This window comes from Salmo salar, chromosome ssa10 (genome assembly GCF_905237065.1).
Source record: "Salmo salar chromosome ssa10, Ssal_v3.1, whole genome shotgun sequence".
Taxonomy (NCBI): Eukaryota; Metazoa; Chordata; class Actinopteri; order Salmoniformes; family Salmonidae; genus Salmo; species Salmo salar.
Genome location: NC_059451.1, coordinates 40,097,623 through 40,114,642, shown reverse-complemented (window position 1 = coordinate 40,114,642; position 17,020 = coordinate 40,097,623). Strand labels below are relative to the sequence as shown.

The 17,020-nt window shown below is 42.9% G+C and overlaps 1 protein-coding gene across 1 annotated transcript; it reads right to left on the bottom strand.

Moving 5' to 3' along the window:
- Nucleotides 1-14: 14 nt before the first annotated feature.
- bphl (biphenyl hydrolase like) lies at nt 15-8,402 on the bottom strand. The gene is made up of 7 exons (XM_014123235.2): nt 8,153-8,402; nt 7,375-7,478; nt 3,364-3,530; nt 1,179-1,332; nt 828-959; nt 581-704; nt 15-393 (listed from the first exon to the last, which is right to left on the bottom strand). Exons 1-7 carry the CDS (start codon nt 8,221-8,223, stop codon nt 303-305), a joined length of 843 nt encoding a protein of 280 aa, XP_013978710.1. The 5' UTR covers nt 8,224-8,402; the 3' UTR covers nt 15-302.
- Nucleotides 8,403-17,020: the final 8,618 nt, after the last annotated feature.

Here is a 17,020-nt window from a genome sequence, read left to right as displayed (position 1 = left end):
AACATTTGCAATAGTCATGTGGATGGATATTTATTTTGGCTCATATACCAGTAAGTCAGTTAATTAATGGACCAGACTCCGATTGATTATTACTGTTGCTTGCTATAGTGCTCCTTCAATGTTGTCCACTCTTGAACACAGACCCAGGCCTGAAAGCTTTTCATTTCCTGTGGGTGCAGTACTTGTGTAACTGAATTGGCACCCTAATCCCTACATACTGCACTACTTTTGACCAGGGTCCTAGTCAAAAGTAGTACAAAATGTTAAGCTGCGTCCCAAATGGCACCCTATTCCTATGTCCATCACTGGTTCAGGAAGTCTTCAACGAGCTTGTTGAACTTGGCAGCAAACCTCAGGTGTAGGTTGTGTTTCCCTTCCGGCATCAGATGCAACCTGGACACCGAAGAAGATGTTACAGTGGAGGTTGTACGTATCATTAGTGGTTGTAGTTAAACATTGACATAGAAATTATGTACAGTTAGCATGTATTTTCATACAATGCCTCTATAAGAGAGAAAAACATACAAAAGGGAGGATAGGAAAACAAAAGAGAAGGAATGTAATGGGGGAATCAGCTCACCTTGAACCCTTGATGTGTTTGAGGAGATACTGAGGGTGGAAGCTGGGCACCATGGGATCCTTCTCTCCGTGGATGATGAGAGAGGGACAGCTGATCTGAGGCAGCAGCTCCATACAGATGCTTCCTGAACAATACAGGACAGACAGAACACAAGTCTAAGGATCTATACAGATACTGCCTAACACAGGAACTGACAAGTGGAACTGGAAAATTGGAATCTTTGCTGCAAAGATGTTGCTGCCCTTACCTTCTGGTCTCTGGGCGAACTGTCCAATCCCATCCACCCATCCTTCCCAGGTCTTAATGAAGAGCTCTGCCCCATACACTTCCTCCATGGGCCTCCTCATCCTCTCACTCCACTGAGACACATCACGGATCGCTGAATCAAATCAAATTTATTTATATAGCCCTTCTTACATCAGCTGATATCTCAAAGTGCTGTACAGAAACCCAGCCTAAAACCCCAAACAGCAAGCAATGCAGGTGTAGAAGACACATGGACACACACAAGCTGTATTACACAAACCCAGACACATGCGGAGCGGCCTTATCCAGTCTCTCCAAAGCATGCTCGCACACACCAATAAGAAGACCTCACCATTGTAGATCTTTACATCTTGTGGTGAGACATATGCGTTGGAGCCCCACACCACCATCTTATTGACCAGGGAGGGGTTCCTGGCTGCTGCGATCAGAGCAGTAATGCCTCCGTCACTCCAGCCCAGCAGAGAGAACCTTGGAAATCTCAACGCCTACCATGGGAAAGACATTCACAGATAAGCAATAAGGGAAAAGACGCACACACGTTCACAGATAAGCAATGAAGGAAAAGACACGTTTACAGATAAGCAATGAGGGAAAAGGCATACACACGTTCACAGATAAGTAATGAGGGGAAAAGCATACAGTCGTGGCAAAAAGTTTTGAGAAAGACATACATTTTCACAAAGTTTGCTGCTTCAGTGTCTTTAGATATTTTTGTCAGATGTTACTATGGAATACTGAAGTATAATTACAAGCATTTCATAAGTGTCAAATGCTTTTATTGACAATTACATGAAGTTGATGCAAAGAGTCAATATTTGCAATGTTGACCCTTTTTCAAGACCTCTGCAAACCACCCTGGCATGCTGTCAATTAACTTCTGGGCCACATCCTGACTGATGGCAGCCCATTCTTGCATAATCAATGCTTGGAGTTTGTCAGAATTTGTGGGGTTTTGTTTGTCCACCCGCCTCTTGAGGATTGACAAGTTCTCAATGGGATTAAGGTCTGGGGAGTTTCCTGGCCATGGACCCAAAATATCGATGTTTTGTTCCCCAAGCTACTTAGTTATCACTGTTGCCTTATGGCAAGGTGCTCCATCATGCTGGAAAAGGCATTGTTCGTCACCAAACTGTTCCTGGATGGTTGGGAGAAGTTGCTCTCAGAGGATGTGTTGGTACCATTCTTTATTCATGGCTGTGTTCTTAGGCAAAATGGTGAGTGAACCCACTCCCTTGGCTGAGAAGCAACCCCACACATGAATGGTCTCAGGATGCTTTACTGTTGGCATGACACAGGACTGATGGTAGCGCTCACCTTGTCTTCACCGGACAAGCTTTTTTCCAGATGCCCCAAACAATCGGAAAGGGGATTCATCAGAGAAAATGACTTTACCCCAGTCCTCAGCAGTCCAGTCCCTGTATCTTTTGCAGAATATCAGTCTGTCCCTGATGTTTTTCCTGGAGAGAAGTGGCTTCTTTGCTGCCCTTCTTGACACCTGGCAATCCTCCAAAAGTCTTTGCCTCACTGTGCGTCCAGATGGACTCACACCTGCCTGCTGCCATTCCTGAGAAAGCTCTGTACTGGTGGTGCCCTGATCCCGCACCTGAATCAACTTTAGGACACGGTCCTGGCGCTTGCTGGACTTTCTTGGGCGCCCTGAAGCCTTCTTCACAACAATTGAACCGCTCTCCTTGAAGTTCTTGATGATCTGATAAATGGTTGATTTAGGTGCAATCTTACTGGCAGCAATATCCTTGCCTGTGAAGCCATTTTTGTGCAAGGCAATGATGACGGCGCGTGTTTCCTTTCAGGTAATCATGGTTGACAGAGGAAGAACAATGATTCCAAGCACCACCCTCCTTTTGAAGCTTCCAGTCTGTTATTCAAACTCAATCAGCATGACAGAGTGATCTCCAGCCTTTTCCTCGTCAACACTCACACCTGTGTTAATGAGATAATCACTGACATGATGTCAGCTGGTCCTTTTGTGGCAGGGCTGAAATGCAGTGGAAATGTTTTTTGGGGATTCAGTTCATTTGCATGGCAAAGAGGGACTTTGCAATTAATTGCAATTCATCTGATCACTCTTCATAATATTCTGGAGTATATGCAAATTGCCATCATACAAACTGAGGCAGTAGACTTTCTGAAAATTAATATTTGTGTCATTCTCAACTTTTGCCCACGACTGTACACACGTTCACAGAAAAGCAATGAGGGAAAAGACACAGACGTTCACAGATAAGCAATGAGGGGAAAAACACACACGTTCACAGATAAATAAGGACATATACTTGGCTGACTGTCCTCACATACAAAGAGCAAGAGGCAACTGTGTAGTTCATGCTATCCAGAGTAGTCCTGTTTCTCTGTGTTGCGGAGAAAGTCACTATAATCTTGTGTGCTGACTTTACAGTTGCGGAATATGCAATATTAAGAGACACACTCTACATACCCTGTACAGCAACATTTTAAAGCATCTTCCCAATGTGATTCCTGATTGGTTTGACTCTGACCTGCATCAGGTCCACAGCGTCCTTGGCGTCCCTCTCAAAGAAGTCCAGAGGGAAGTCTCTCTCCGGGGGGCGGGAGTTTCCGTACCCGCGAGGGTCCCAACCAATCACAGTGAAGCGGTCCTTACTCAAAGACTTCAGCTGCGGCCCAAAGTCAGTCTGAGCACTTCCTGTTACAGGAACGCACACTGCTGGTAACCAACATTATAGAGGGTCTATGCCTGTTCTGATGAGGACCCAAAACAACTTACTATGTGTTTTTATGAAGTTTTCTATACCGTAGGCCAGGTATTCCCAAACTGGGGTACGTGCAATGCCGTCGGGGGTACCCCAAATAAAAATGTGATTCACATAAAAAAAAATTATATATAAAAAAAATCCCTTCACATTTTCAAACAGTACATTTATATTTTCCAACGGGGCGAAACATTTGGGTGAGGTTTTACTATCGTATGAATAGCCTCGTTTCACTGCCAAAAATAAAAAGAAGCCATCTAGTGTTCAGGGAAATAACACAACGTCAAATACGGGTAGCCTAGTCAAATAATTAACATCCAATCACATTAACCGTTACTCTCTCGCGGGAAACCTTCACTCTTGCGCTGACATTTAGAAACAAAACATTACAATTTGAAAAATAAGCCACGGGAGTTTTTGGAGTGAGAATAAAGACGACTTTCGAGTAGTAAGACGTATAAAAGCAACAGATACCATTAATAAGAAGGGGCTAGAAGCGTCTTATATGGTGAGCTACCGAGTGGCTAGGACAGGCAAGCCCAATACTATTGTGGAGGACTTAATTTTGTTAAAGCAAGGCCCCTGAACTCTCGTGTATTTTCGGCATTATGCAATGATATGGCAGCGACCATGTAACGCTTTTACAACATACAGAAGTGCGCTTGATATCAAGGGGCAAAGTATTGACACTTGAGACAGGCTTAAAGTTTCCTTTACTGACCATACAGTGGCAAGAAAAAGTATGTGAACCCTTTGGAATTACCAGGATTTCTGCATAAATTGGTCATAACATTTGATCTGATCTTCATCTAAGTCACAACAATAGACAAACACAGTCTGCTTAAACTAATAACACACAAACAATTACACGTTTTCATGTCTTTATTGAACACACCATTGTAAACATTTACAGTGTAGGGTGGAAATAGTATGTGAACCCTTGCATTTAATAACTGGTTAACCCTCCTTTGGCAGCAATAAACTCAACCAAATGTTTTCTGTTGTTGCAGATCTGATCTGCACAACAGCCAAGAGAAATTTTGGCCCATTCATATTTACAAAACTGTTTCAGTTCAACAATATTCTTAGGATGTCTGGTGTGAACTGCTCTCGAGGTCATGCCACAGCATTTTAAATCGGGTTGAGGTCAGGACTCTGACTGGGCCACTCCAGAAGGCATATTTTCTTCTGTTGAAGCCATTCTTTTGTTGATTTACTTCTGTGTTTTGGGTCGTTGTCCTGTTACATCACCCAACTTCTGTTGAGCTTCAATTGGTGGACAGATAGATTTACATTCTTCTGCAAAATGTCTTAAAAAACGTGGGAATTCATTTTTCTGTCAATGATGGCAAGCTGTCCCTGAGGCAGCAAAGCAGCCTCAAACCATGATGCTCCCTCCACAATACTTTACAGTTGGGATGAGGTTTTGATGTTGGTGTGCTGTGCCTTTTTTTCTGCACACATAGTGTTGTGTGTTTATTCCAAACAACTCAACTTTAGTTTAATCTGTCCACAGAATATTTTGCCAGAAGCGCTGTGGATAGCTGATGTTCTGAAAGAGCCGCAAAATCTGGACCCCTACAAATCAGCTGGACTAGACAATCTAGACCATCTCTTTCTAAAATTATCCGCCGCAATTGTTGCAACCCCTATTACTAGCCTGTTCAACCTCTCTTTTGTATCGTCTGAGATCCCTAAAGATTGGAAAGCTGCCGCGGTCACACTCTAGACCCAAACTGTTACAGACCTATTTCTATCCTACCCCGCCTTTCTAAAGTCTTCAAAGGCCAAGTTAACAAACAGATCACCAACCATTTCGAATCCCACCGTACCTTCTCCACTATGCAATCTGGTTAATGAGCTGGTCATGGGTGCACCTCAGCCACGCTCAAGGTCTTAAACGATCTCATAACCTCCATCGATAAAAGACAATACTGTGCAGCCGTATTCATCGACCTGGCCAAGGCTTTCGACTCTGTCAATCACCGCATTCTTATCGGCAGACTCAACAGCCTTGGTTTCTCAAATGACTGCCTCTCCTGGTTAACCAACTACTTTTCAGATAGAGTTCAGTGTGTCAAATCGGAGGGCCTGTTGTCCGGACCTCTGGCAGTCTCTATGGGGGTGCCACAGGGTTCAATTCTCGGGCCGACTCTTTTCTCTGTATACATCAATGATGTCGCTCTTGCGGCGGGTGATTCTCTGATCCACCTCTACGCAGACGACACCAATCTGTATACTTCTGGCCCTTCTTTGGACACTGTGTTAACAAAACTCCAGACGAGCTTCAATGCCATACAACACTCCTTCCGTGGCCTCCAACTGCTCTTAAATGCAAGCAAAACTAAATGCATGTTCTTCAACCGATCGCTGCCCGCGCCCGCCCGTCTAGCATCACTACTCTGGACGGTTCTGACTTAGAATATGTGGACAACTACAAATACCTAGGTGTCTGGTTAGACTGTAAACTCTCCTTCCAGACTCACATTAAGCATCTGCAATCCAAAATTAAATCTATAATCGGCTTCCTATTTCGCAACAAAGCCTCCTTCACTCATGCTGTCAAACATAACCTTGGAAAACTGACCATCCTACCAATCCTTGACTTCGGCGATGTAATTTACAAAATGCCTCCATCACTCTACTCAGCAAATTGGATGTAGTCTTTTCTGTCTGCATTAACAAGGACAACACACAGGTCTTTTCATCATTGTATGATTTTTTTTATGTGCAAATGAACTCAAGCTTACGGACAATGTCAAATGTGATATAGCGAAGCACCTGAGCGAGATGGGTGCGCAATTACGCAGGTACTTTCCCAAAACGGACGAAACAAACAACTGGATTCGTTATCCCTTTCATGCCCTGTACCCAGTCCACTAATCAATATCTCAACAAGAGAGCCCCATCGAATTTGAAACAAGCGGTTCTGTGAAAATTGAATTTAATCAGAAGCCACTGCCAGATGTCTTGATAGGGCTGCGCTCAGAGTTTCTTGCGTTGGCAAATCGCGCTGTTAAGACACTGATGCCCTTTGCAACCACATCCCTATGTGAGAGTGGATTCTCGGCCCTCACTAGCATGAAAACTAAATACAGGCACAGACTGTGTGTGGAAAATGATTAAAGTTTGAGACTCTCCAATACAACCCAACATTGCAGAGTTATGTGCATCCTTTCAAGCACACCCTTCTCATTAACCTGTGATGAGTTATTCACAATTTTTGATGAACAAATAAGGTTTTATATGTAAGATGGCTAAATAAAGAGCAAAATTATTGATTATTTTTATATTATTATTTGTGCCCTGATCCTACAAGAGCTCTTTGTCACTTCCCACGAGCTGGGTTGTGACAAAAACTCACACTCATTCTTATGTTTAATAAATGTATCGTATAGTATGTGTGTGACAGGCTTACAATGATGGCAAAAAACAACATTTGAGAGTGCGCTGACCCTGGTGCTAGAGGGGGTACGCAGCTGGAGGTTGAATGTTTGAAGGGCTACGGGACTATAAAAAGTTTGGGAACCACTGCCGCTTGAAATCCTCAGTCACCTCTCAACATCAAAGTCACAATTACTAATGTTGATGCTCTGATGGGCAGATGCCTTAATCAGTAGTGTGACGTATGATTTAGGCTACTCCATATTTGAAAGAGATCATCATCTACAACTTTAGACAGTCAATGGACAAGGTTTGGGGAAGTGACAGAGGGCGGCAGTGTTGTGCACCAGACACTTATAGCCTGGGGACCATGTTACTAGTGTTGTTACCTACCCAGAGCTCCAGGCAGTAGTAAAACAGCATGGTCTCCTTTTCCAGTCTGCTGGTAGAACAGATCCACCCCATTCACACGCTCTCTGCCTGATACCACTGACGTACTGAAGGGAAAACAAACACAATTAGACAGATTATCTACTTGATGAATAAATACTGACAATTCATGTGTATTTTAACTGATAATCTATGAATCTAGTATCATGATCAGCTATGAAAAGCCAACTGACATTTTCTCCTGAGGTGCTGACCTGTTGCACCCTCTACAACCATGAACGTTTGAACATCTTAGCCATGTACTGTTATAATCTCCACCCGGCACAGCCAGAAGAGGCTTTGCCACCCCTCTGAGCCTGGTTACTCGCTAGGTTTCTTCCTAGGGAGTTTGTCGTAGCCACCGTGCTCCTACATCTGCATTGCTTGCTGTTTTGGGTTTTTGGCTGGGTTTCTGTATAGCACTTTGTGACATCGGCTGACGTAAAATGGGCTTTATAAATACATTTGAAATTTGACTGATCTCAGACCAAATGTATATTACATTTCATACGCTACAACTGGAACCTGAGATTGGTAAATAGCGCCATCGTCTGTCAATATATTAAAATGCACCGACAGCCAGACAACGTGCATGACAGCTGTATTGGAGGCATAGACTATTCTAAGTATTTTCATTGCTAACCACGAACCATTGTTGTAATATCTGCAAATAATTATCTAGCTAAGTTAGCTACCGTAGAATGCACATCGTATTTACGGACACTTGAACTGCATGTATTACCAGTAGAGCTGGACTTCTTGCATAGCCTTTTTGGTAACAGCGTTGCGAAGTCCTCTTCCCCAGAATAACATCGCCCTTTCGTTGACAAAACGTTTCTAAATGGGTTTCACCTCGCACAATTTCTCATTTAACTTTGTCACAGCTGAACTATACTGACAGGTAAACGTGTAAAGCAAAGTTTGTTTTGGTGAATGAATAGCTTGAAGAAGCTGCCGACACTTTCGACAAGTGTGCGTTTTGGCGAAAGTACGGAGGCAAATCTTTCCCTAGCTCATATTAGCCAAAGGGTTATGCTAGATGGGATACAGCTCTTGTTAAATTAACGTCAAAATTGAAATTTTAACACTTATCTTAGCCAAATTCTCCTAACCTGTTACGTTAATTATCATAACATGCTGTTTAAGTTCTAGCCTGCTACGAAAAGTCAAATCTGATGGTTTTTTTTACCAAACCTCTATCTCTTCTAGCCATCACCTTAGCAAAAATGTTCTATTATAGTGACAAGATAGTCAAGTGACTGCTCTAATGGAAATTACATGTCCTTATTTCTCTAAGTATACTATTTAATTATACAGTGGTACAGTTAAATGTTATAGTATCACTACAGCCCCCATCTTGGCCAGTGGTTCCTTATCTTTTTATAGTCTCGTACCCCTTCAAACATTCAACCTCCAGCTGCATACCCCCTCTAGGACCAGGGCCAGCTCACTCTCAAATGTTGTTTTTTGCCATCATTGTAAGCCTGCCACACACACTGTACCATACATTTATTAAACATAAGAATGAGTGTGCGTTTTTGTCACAACCTGGCTAATGGGAAGTGACAAAGAGCTCTTATAGGACCAGGGCACAAATAATAACATAATAATAATCAATAATTTTGCTCTTAATTTAGCCATCTTACATATAAAACCTTATTTGTTCATCAAAAATGGTGAATAACTCACCACAGGTTAATGAGAAGGGTGTGCTTGAAAGGATGCACATAACTCTGCAATGTTGGGTTGTATTGGAGAGAGTCTCAGTCTTAAATAATTTTCCACACACAGTCTGTGCCTGTATTTAGTTTTCATGCTAGTGAGGGCAAAGAATCCACTCTCACATAGGGATGTGGTTGCAAAGGGCATCAGTGTCTTAACAGCCGATTTGCCAAGGCAAGAAACTCTGAGCGCAGCCCTATCCAGAAATCTGGCAGTGGCTTCTTATTAAATTCAATTTTCACAGAACCGCTTGTTGCAAATTCGATGAGGCTCTCTTGTTCAGATATCGGTTAGTGGACTGGAGGCAGGGCATGAAAGGGATAACGAATCCAGTTGTTTGTTTCGTCCGTTTTGGGAAAGTACCTGCGTAATTGCGCACCCATCTCACTCAGGTGCTTCGCTATATCACATTTGACATTGTCCGTAAGCTTCAGTTCATTTGCACACAAAAAATCATACAATGATGGAAAGACCTGTGTGTTGTCCTTGTTAATGCAGACAGAAAAGAGCTCCAACTCCTTAATCATAGCCTCAATTCCGTCCCGCACATTGAATATAGTTCCGGAGAGTCCCAGTAATCCTAGATTCAGATCATTCAGGCTAGAAAAAACATTACCCTGATAGGCCAGTCATTTGAGAAACTCATCATCATGCAAGCGGTCAGACAAGTGAAAATTATGGTCAGTAAAGAAAACTTTAAGCTACTCTCTCAATTAAAAAAAACTTGTCAATACTTTGCCCCTTGATAACCAGCGCACTTCTGTATGTTGTAAAAACATTACATGGTCACTGCCCATATCATTGCATAATGCAGAAAATACATGAGAGTTCAGGGGCCTTTCTTTAACAAAGTTAACAATTTTCACTGTAGTGTCCAAAACATCTTTCAAGCTGTCAGGCATTCCCTTGGCAGCAAGAGCCTCTCGGTGGATGCTGCAGTGTTCCCAAGTGGTGTTGGGAGCAACAGTTTGCATGTGCGTTACCACTCCACCATGTCTCCCTGCCATGGCGCCATCGATACAGATACCAACACATCCTGACCACCAAAGTCATTTGACGTCACAAAGCTGTCCAGTACTTTAGAAATATCCTCTCATGTTGTTCTGGTTTCCAATGGTTTGCAGAAGAGGATATCTTCCTTAATTGACCCCCCATAAACGTAATGGACCAGGAGCTGTGCCAGGCCCGCCACGTCTATTGACTCATCCAGCTGTAACGCATAGAATTCACTGGCTTGTATACGAAGCAGTAATTGTTTCAAAACAACGTCGTGGAACAGTGTTTTTTGATGAAGAAATTGTCTGTATAGTTTTTTGGGCCTTTTCCCCCAGCGTTGTCCCAGTCATATCCGCGGCAGCAGGAAGAATTAAGTCCTCCACAATAGTATGAGGCTTGCCTGTCCTAGCCACTCAGTAGCTCACCATATAACATTTACATTTACATTTACGTCATTTAGCAGACGCTCTTATCCAGAGCGACTTACAAATTGCTTCTAGCCCCTTATTATTAATGATATCTGTTGAATCACATTTTTATTGGTGTACTCTTGACGGCATTGGGCGTACCCCAGTTTGGGAATACCTGATCAAGGTTGAAGAGAACATGCCCTGGGGCATATTGTGATGTGTGATTATACGAGCTGCTTTATGTGAGATGAGAACAGAATGCTTTCTGTGTTGAGTGTTCCCCTTAACACCCCATTGGCAAGGTTTACCCACGCTCTGATTGGTGTTTACATTACCACCCTCCAATCACCCCCTCCGGTGGAACGCTCAGCTGTCTCAATTCAAGGGGCTTTATTGGCATGGGAAACAAATGTTAACATTGCCAAAGCAAGTGAAGTAGATAATAAACAAAAATGAAATAAACAATAACAATTTACAGTAAACATTACACTCACAGAAGTTCCAAAAGAATAAAGACATTCCAAATGTCATATTATGTCTACATACAGTGTTGTAACGATGTGCAAATAGTTAAACTACAAAATGAAAAATAAATAAACATAAATATGGGTTGTATTTACAATGGTGTTTGTTCTTCTCTGGTTGCCCTTTTCTTGTGGCAACAGGTCACAAATCTTGCTGCTGTGATGGCACATTGTGGTATTTCACCCAGTAGATATGGGAGTTTATCAAAATTGGGTTTGTTTTTCGAATTCTTTGTGGATCTTTTTAATTTGAGGGAAATATGTGTCTCTAATACGATCATACATTTGGAAGGAGGTTAGGAAGTGCAGCTCAGTTTCCACCTCATTTTGTGGGCAGTGTGCACATATCCTGCCTTCTCTTGAGAGCCAGGTCTGCGTACAGCAGCCTTTCTCAATAGCAAGGCTATGTTCACTGAGTCTGTACATAGTCAAAGCTTTCCTTAAGTTTGGGTCAGTCACAGTGGTCAGGTATTCTGCCACTATGTACTCTCTGTTTAGGGCCAAATACTGTAAGCACAACCCTCATCTGTGGACGTCGGGCCCTCATACCACCATCATGGAGTCTGTTTCTGACCATTTGAGCAGACACATGCACATTTGTGGCCTGCTGGAGGTCATTTTGCAGGGCTCTGGCAGTGCTTCTCCTGCTCCTCCTTGCACAAAGGCAGAGGTAGCGGTCCTGCTGCTGGGTTGTTGCCCTCCTACGGCCTCCTCCACATCTCCTGATGTACTGGCCTGTCTCCTGGTAGCGCCTCCATGCTCTGGACACTACGCTGACAGACACAGCAAACCTTCTTGCCACAGCTCGCATTGATGTGCCATCCTGGATGAGCTGCACTACCTGAGCCACTTGTGTGGGTTGTAGACTCCGTCTCATGCTACCACTAGAGTGAAAGCACCGCCAGCATTCAAAAGTGACCAAAACATCAGCCAGGAAGCATAGGAACTGAGAAGTGGTCTGTGATCCCCACCTTTATTGGGGGTGTCTTGCTAATTGCCTATAATTTCCACCTGTTGTCTATTCCATTTGCACAACAGCATGTGAAATGTATTGTCAATCAGTGTTGCTTCCTAAGTGGACAGTTTGATTTCACAGAAGTGGGATTGACTTGGAGTTACATTGTGTTGTTTAAGTGTTCCCTTTATTTTTTTGAGCAGTGTACATACCTAGCGTGCGACAGAGCTACAGGAGTTGTGACCCGTTTTTGTTGGTTATGTTGTAATAGTTGTGTCTAGGGGGGCATATGGTGGAGGGAATGCTGTCACCTCCAGGCAGGTGTTTGTCCCCCTGTGTGTTGAGGGTGTCAGGTTCTTGTCCGGTTCTGGCATTTAGGTCGCCACAGACTAGTACATGTCCCTGAGCCTGGAAATTATTGATTTCCACCTCCAGGATGGAGACGCTGTCTTTATTAAGGTATGGGGATTCTAGTGGGGGGATATACAGTTGAAGTCGGAAGTTTACATACACTTAGGTTGGAGTCATTAAAACTCGTTTTTAAACCACTCCACAAATTTCTTGTTAACAAACTATAGTTTTGGCAACTCGGTTAGGACATCTACTTTGTGCATGACACAAGTCATTTTTCCAACAATTGCTACAGATAGTTTATTTCACTTATAATTCACTGTATCACAATTCCAGTGGGTCAGAAGATTACATATACTAAGTTGACTGTGCCTTTAAACAGCTTGGAAAATTCCAGAAAATTATGTCATGGCTTTAGAAGCTTCTGATAGGCTAATTGACATCATTTGAGTCAATTGGAGGTGTACCTGTGGATGTATTTCAAGGCCTACCTTCAAAATCAGTGCCTCTTTGCTTGACATCATGGGAAAATCAAAAGAAATCAGCCAAGACCTCAGAAAAAAATTGTAGACCTCCACAAGTCTGGTTCATCCTTGGAAGCAATTTCCAAACGCCTGAAGGTAGCACATTCATCTATACAAACAATAGTACGCAAGTATAAACACCATGGGACCACGCAGCTATCATACCGCTCAGGAAGGAGACGCGTTCTGTCTCCTAGAGATGAACGTACTTTGGTGCGAAAAGTGCAAATCAATCCCAGAACAACAGCAAAGGACCTTGTGAAGATGCTGGAGGAAACAGGTACAAAGTATCTACATCCATAGTAAAACGAGTCCTATATTGACATAACTTGAAAGGCCGCTCAGCAAGGAAGAAGCCACTGCTCCAAAACTACCATTAAAAAAATCATACTATGGTTTGCAACTGCACATGGGGACAAAGATTGTACTTTTTGTAGAAATGTCCTCTGGTCTGATGAAACAAAAATAGAACTGTTTGGCCATAATGACCATCGTTATGTTAGGAGGAAAGAGGGGGAGGCTTGCAAGCCGAAGAACACCATTCCGACCGCGAAGCACGGGGGTGGCAGCATCATGTTGTGGGGGTGCTTTGCTGCAGAAGGGACTGGTGCACTTCACAAGGAGGTACTGGTGCACTTCACATGAGGAAGGTAAATTATGTGGATATATTGAAGCAACATCTCAAGACATCAGTCAGGAAGTTAAAGCTTGGTCGCAAATGGGTCTTCCAAATGGACAATGACCCCAAGCATACTTCCAAAGTTGTGGCAAAATGGCTTAAGGACAACAAAGTCAAGGTATTGGAATGAACATCACAAAGCCCTGACCTCAATCCTATAGACAATTTGTGGGCAGAACTGAAAAAGCGTGTGCGAGCAAGGAGGCCTACAAACCTGTCACAGTTACACCAGCTCTGTCAGGAGGAATGGGACAAAATTCACCCAACTTATTGTGGGAAGATTGTGGAAGGCTACCCGAAACGTTTGACCCAAGTTAAACAATTTAAAGGCAATGCTATCAAATACTAATTGAGTGTATGTAAACTTCTGACCCACTGGGAATGTGATGAAAGAAATAATAGCTGAAATAAATAATTATATTATTCTGACATTTCACATTCTTAAAATAAAGTAGTGATCCTAACTGACCTAAAACAGGGGATTTTTACTAGGATTAAATGTCATGATTTGTGAAACTGAGTTTAACTGTATTTGGTAAAGGTGTATGTAAACTTCCAACTTCAACAGGACGACATTTTTCTCTGTTAAGACAATTTCCAAATGTAAAATGTTCCTGTTTTAATTAATTTAATAGAGTGAGTTAGGTCTGCTCTATTCCAAATTAGCATACCCCCTGAGTCCCTTCCCTGTTGCACACCTGGTAGTTTGCTGGATGTGTAACGATGTGCACTGAGAGTTGGGAAGCAAGTTCAGGGAGTGAGTGTTTTAATAAATAAACACAACATAGTACAAAATAAGAAACACTGACAACGCACAGATATGACACAGAAACAGAAACAATAACGCATGGGGAAGGAACCAAGGGGAGTGACATATATAGGGAAGGTAATCAGGGAAGTGATGGAGTCAAGGTGAGTGTGACCCGCAGGTGCACGTAACGATAGTGACAGGTGTGCGCCATAACGAGCAGCCTGGTGACCTAGAGGCCGGAGAATACGCACACGTGACAGGATGGGACTACCAGATCTCTGTAACCTAGAGGGCAACCAATCTCCTCTATACCATGTTTCTTGCAGGATGACAATGTCTGTATTCTGATTTCTTTGGTGAAGTCCAGGTTCCTGCTCTTTAGGCCAAAGGCAGATGACCTTGGATATTTCAGGATGAGATAGTGAAGGCTTTGTGTTCCATAAAGTGTCCAATGTTGTTGGTCGTGTGGTTTGGCCTCAGGCCAGTAAGTGTGAGTAGAGCCTGCTGAGCATCTGGTACATGCCACGGGCTTGGGCTAGTGTAAGAGTAGGGGGGGTTGGGCCTTTTTGCCTGCTCACGGCCTGGGCGTATGTGTGACTTCCATGTTGAGGCCCTCTTTGCGGCAGTAGGGGACAAGGGGTGGGCAGGAGGGGCATAGGTCTGATCTGAGGGGGCCTAAATGGGGTGTGGGCATGGTTGACTTGGGGGAGTGTTGATTGGTTGGTGTGGGGTTCCCACTGGTCTGGGCGGGGTGTCTATTGATCTGTCTCTGTGTGTGTGCATGTAAAACTGCCCTATTCCGTGTTTAAATAATTTGATTATATTGAGATTTCTTTGCTTATGACAAATGGAGAGCGAGGCAGAAGAAAATACATATTTTACTCTGGCCATAGCTCCTATTCCTTACATGAACAAGACAGACTGGCCTGATTGGCCCTTGTTGTCTACTCACTGTGGTCAGTCAGTCTAGCTCGGCCCCTGAGCAGTCAGGAAGGCAGAGACACCTATAGGCATGTTTTGAAAGGTTGGTTCTTGGTGGACTGGGCTGGCTTCACTAAGGTCAAAGTTAACTTTAAATTAAGAATAGACGGCTTTGTGCCAAGATAAGCAAGTTTGTCTTTTACGAATCCCTTTGGCCTTGCAGTCTAGGGGGGATGGAAACGAGACCAGTAACATATCTCATGCAAATCATAACAGTGAAAAGGAACAGTGAGAACTAAAAGAAATCCACAGACAACCTAAACCTACCGTCAAACACTTTAGGTTTATTTCAAACACACGGTAATGGGGGGGAGGGGCTGAGCTGGACCCAAGGAAAGAACTAATAAATATTTTAAAAACCTAAGCTAGTCTTACCTGCTTCAAGAACAGCTAGCTAACCAATAACATACAGTGGGTGGTCCGTCCAGTTCTAACTAGGTTACTTAGACAAAGTTTTCCTACGGGTAATGTATGCCCATTGGCGACTTGGCTTGGTATCCCCTTTTCCCACCAACAAACAAACAGTCATACACCACAGCAATACATACTCACAAGACAACGGACAAAGTGAGATGTAGGCACAAAAACAAGAGAGAGATGTACCAATCCAAAGAGAGAGGGAGACAGAGAGAGAGACTTTGGGAAAACAACTGACTGGGTTTTTAAACCAAGGGAAAGGGGATGTGATTGGGTAAGGGAAAAGGAGCAGGTGTGTCTTCAGTGGCGACTGATGACTGCCACCTGTGACTAGGGCAGAAGGAGAGAAAACAAATGCACACAGGATACCTGTATCCGTAACACTGTCCCTTTCCGTGTTCAGTGATTTGAAATGAGGGGAGATGGGGGTTTTTGTACTACTTTATGGGACAGATTTATACAGCATCTGCACAATTTTTATATTTTATTTTTTAAACCCGGAAACATTGTCTTGACTTTTACTTTACATGTTTATGTTTTTTTTCTCTCTGGTAATTAGGCGGTGCGAAGTTAGGAAATGACTTTTAGTAAATCGCTCTGAGAGTTATAAATCATCTAAGAGGCAATTTTTATTGAATGATTGACAGACAGTGTGTCTGACTCAGGTACTAGACTATAGAGAAAGGCCTATTACTACAGTGTACATTACAGGACTGAGTGTAGGACCTTAGTTCCTCCTGTGACAGATAGATGGCAGCAGGGAGGGAGGGAGAATTAACAACAATGAAAACATTTTGATGAATACAAAACCCTAATAAAGAAATTTAGTAACATATCCAACCAAAAACACAGAGACCCAGAAAACCTGAGCCTACATCTTCACTATGGTGAAACACTAAAACAGTACAGAAATACACGAAGGAAAAAAGAAGGAACAACACATCAAAAATCAGCTCAAGGTAATTGAAGAATCGATTGAATCTAACCTCTTCTGGGAATATTGGAACACACAAAACCATGTTTCATGAGCTGAAATAAAAGATCCCAGACATGTTCCATACCCACAAAAAGCATAATTATCTAATATTTTGCACACAAATTTGTTTACATCCCTGTTGGTGAGCATCTCTCCTTTGCCACGATAATCCACCCACAGGTGTGGCATATCAAAAAGCTGATTAAACAGCATGATAATTACACAGGTGCACCTTGTGCTGGGGACAATAAAAGGCCACTCTAAAATGTGCAATTTTGTCACACCACACAATTCCACAGATGTCTCATGTTTTGAAGGAGCATG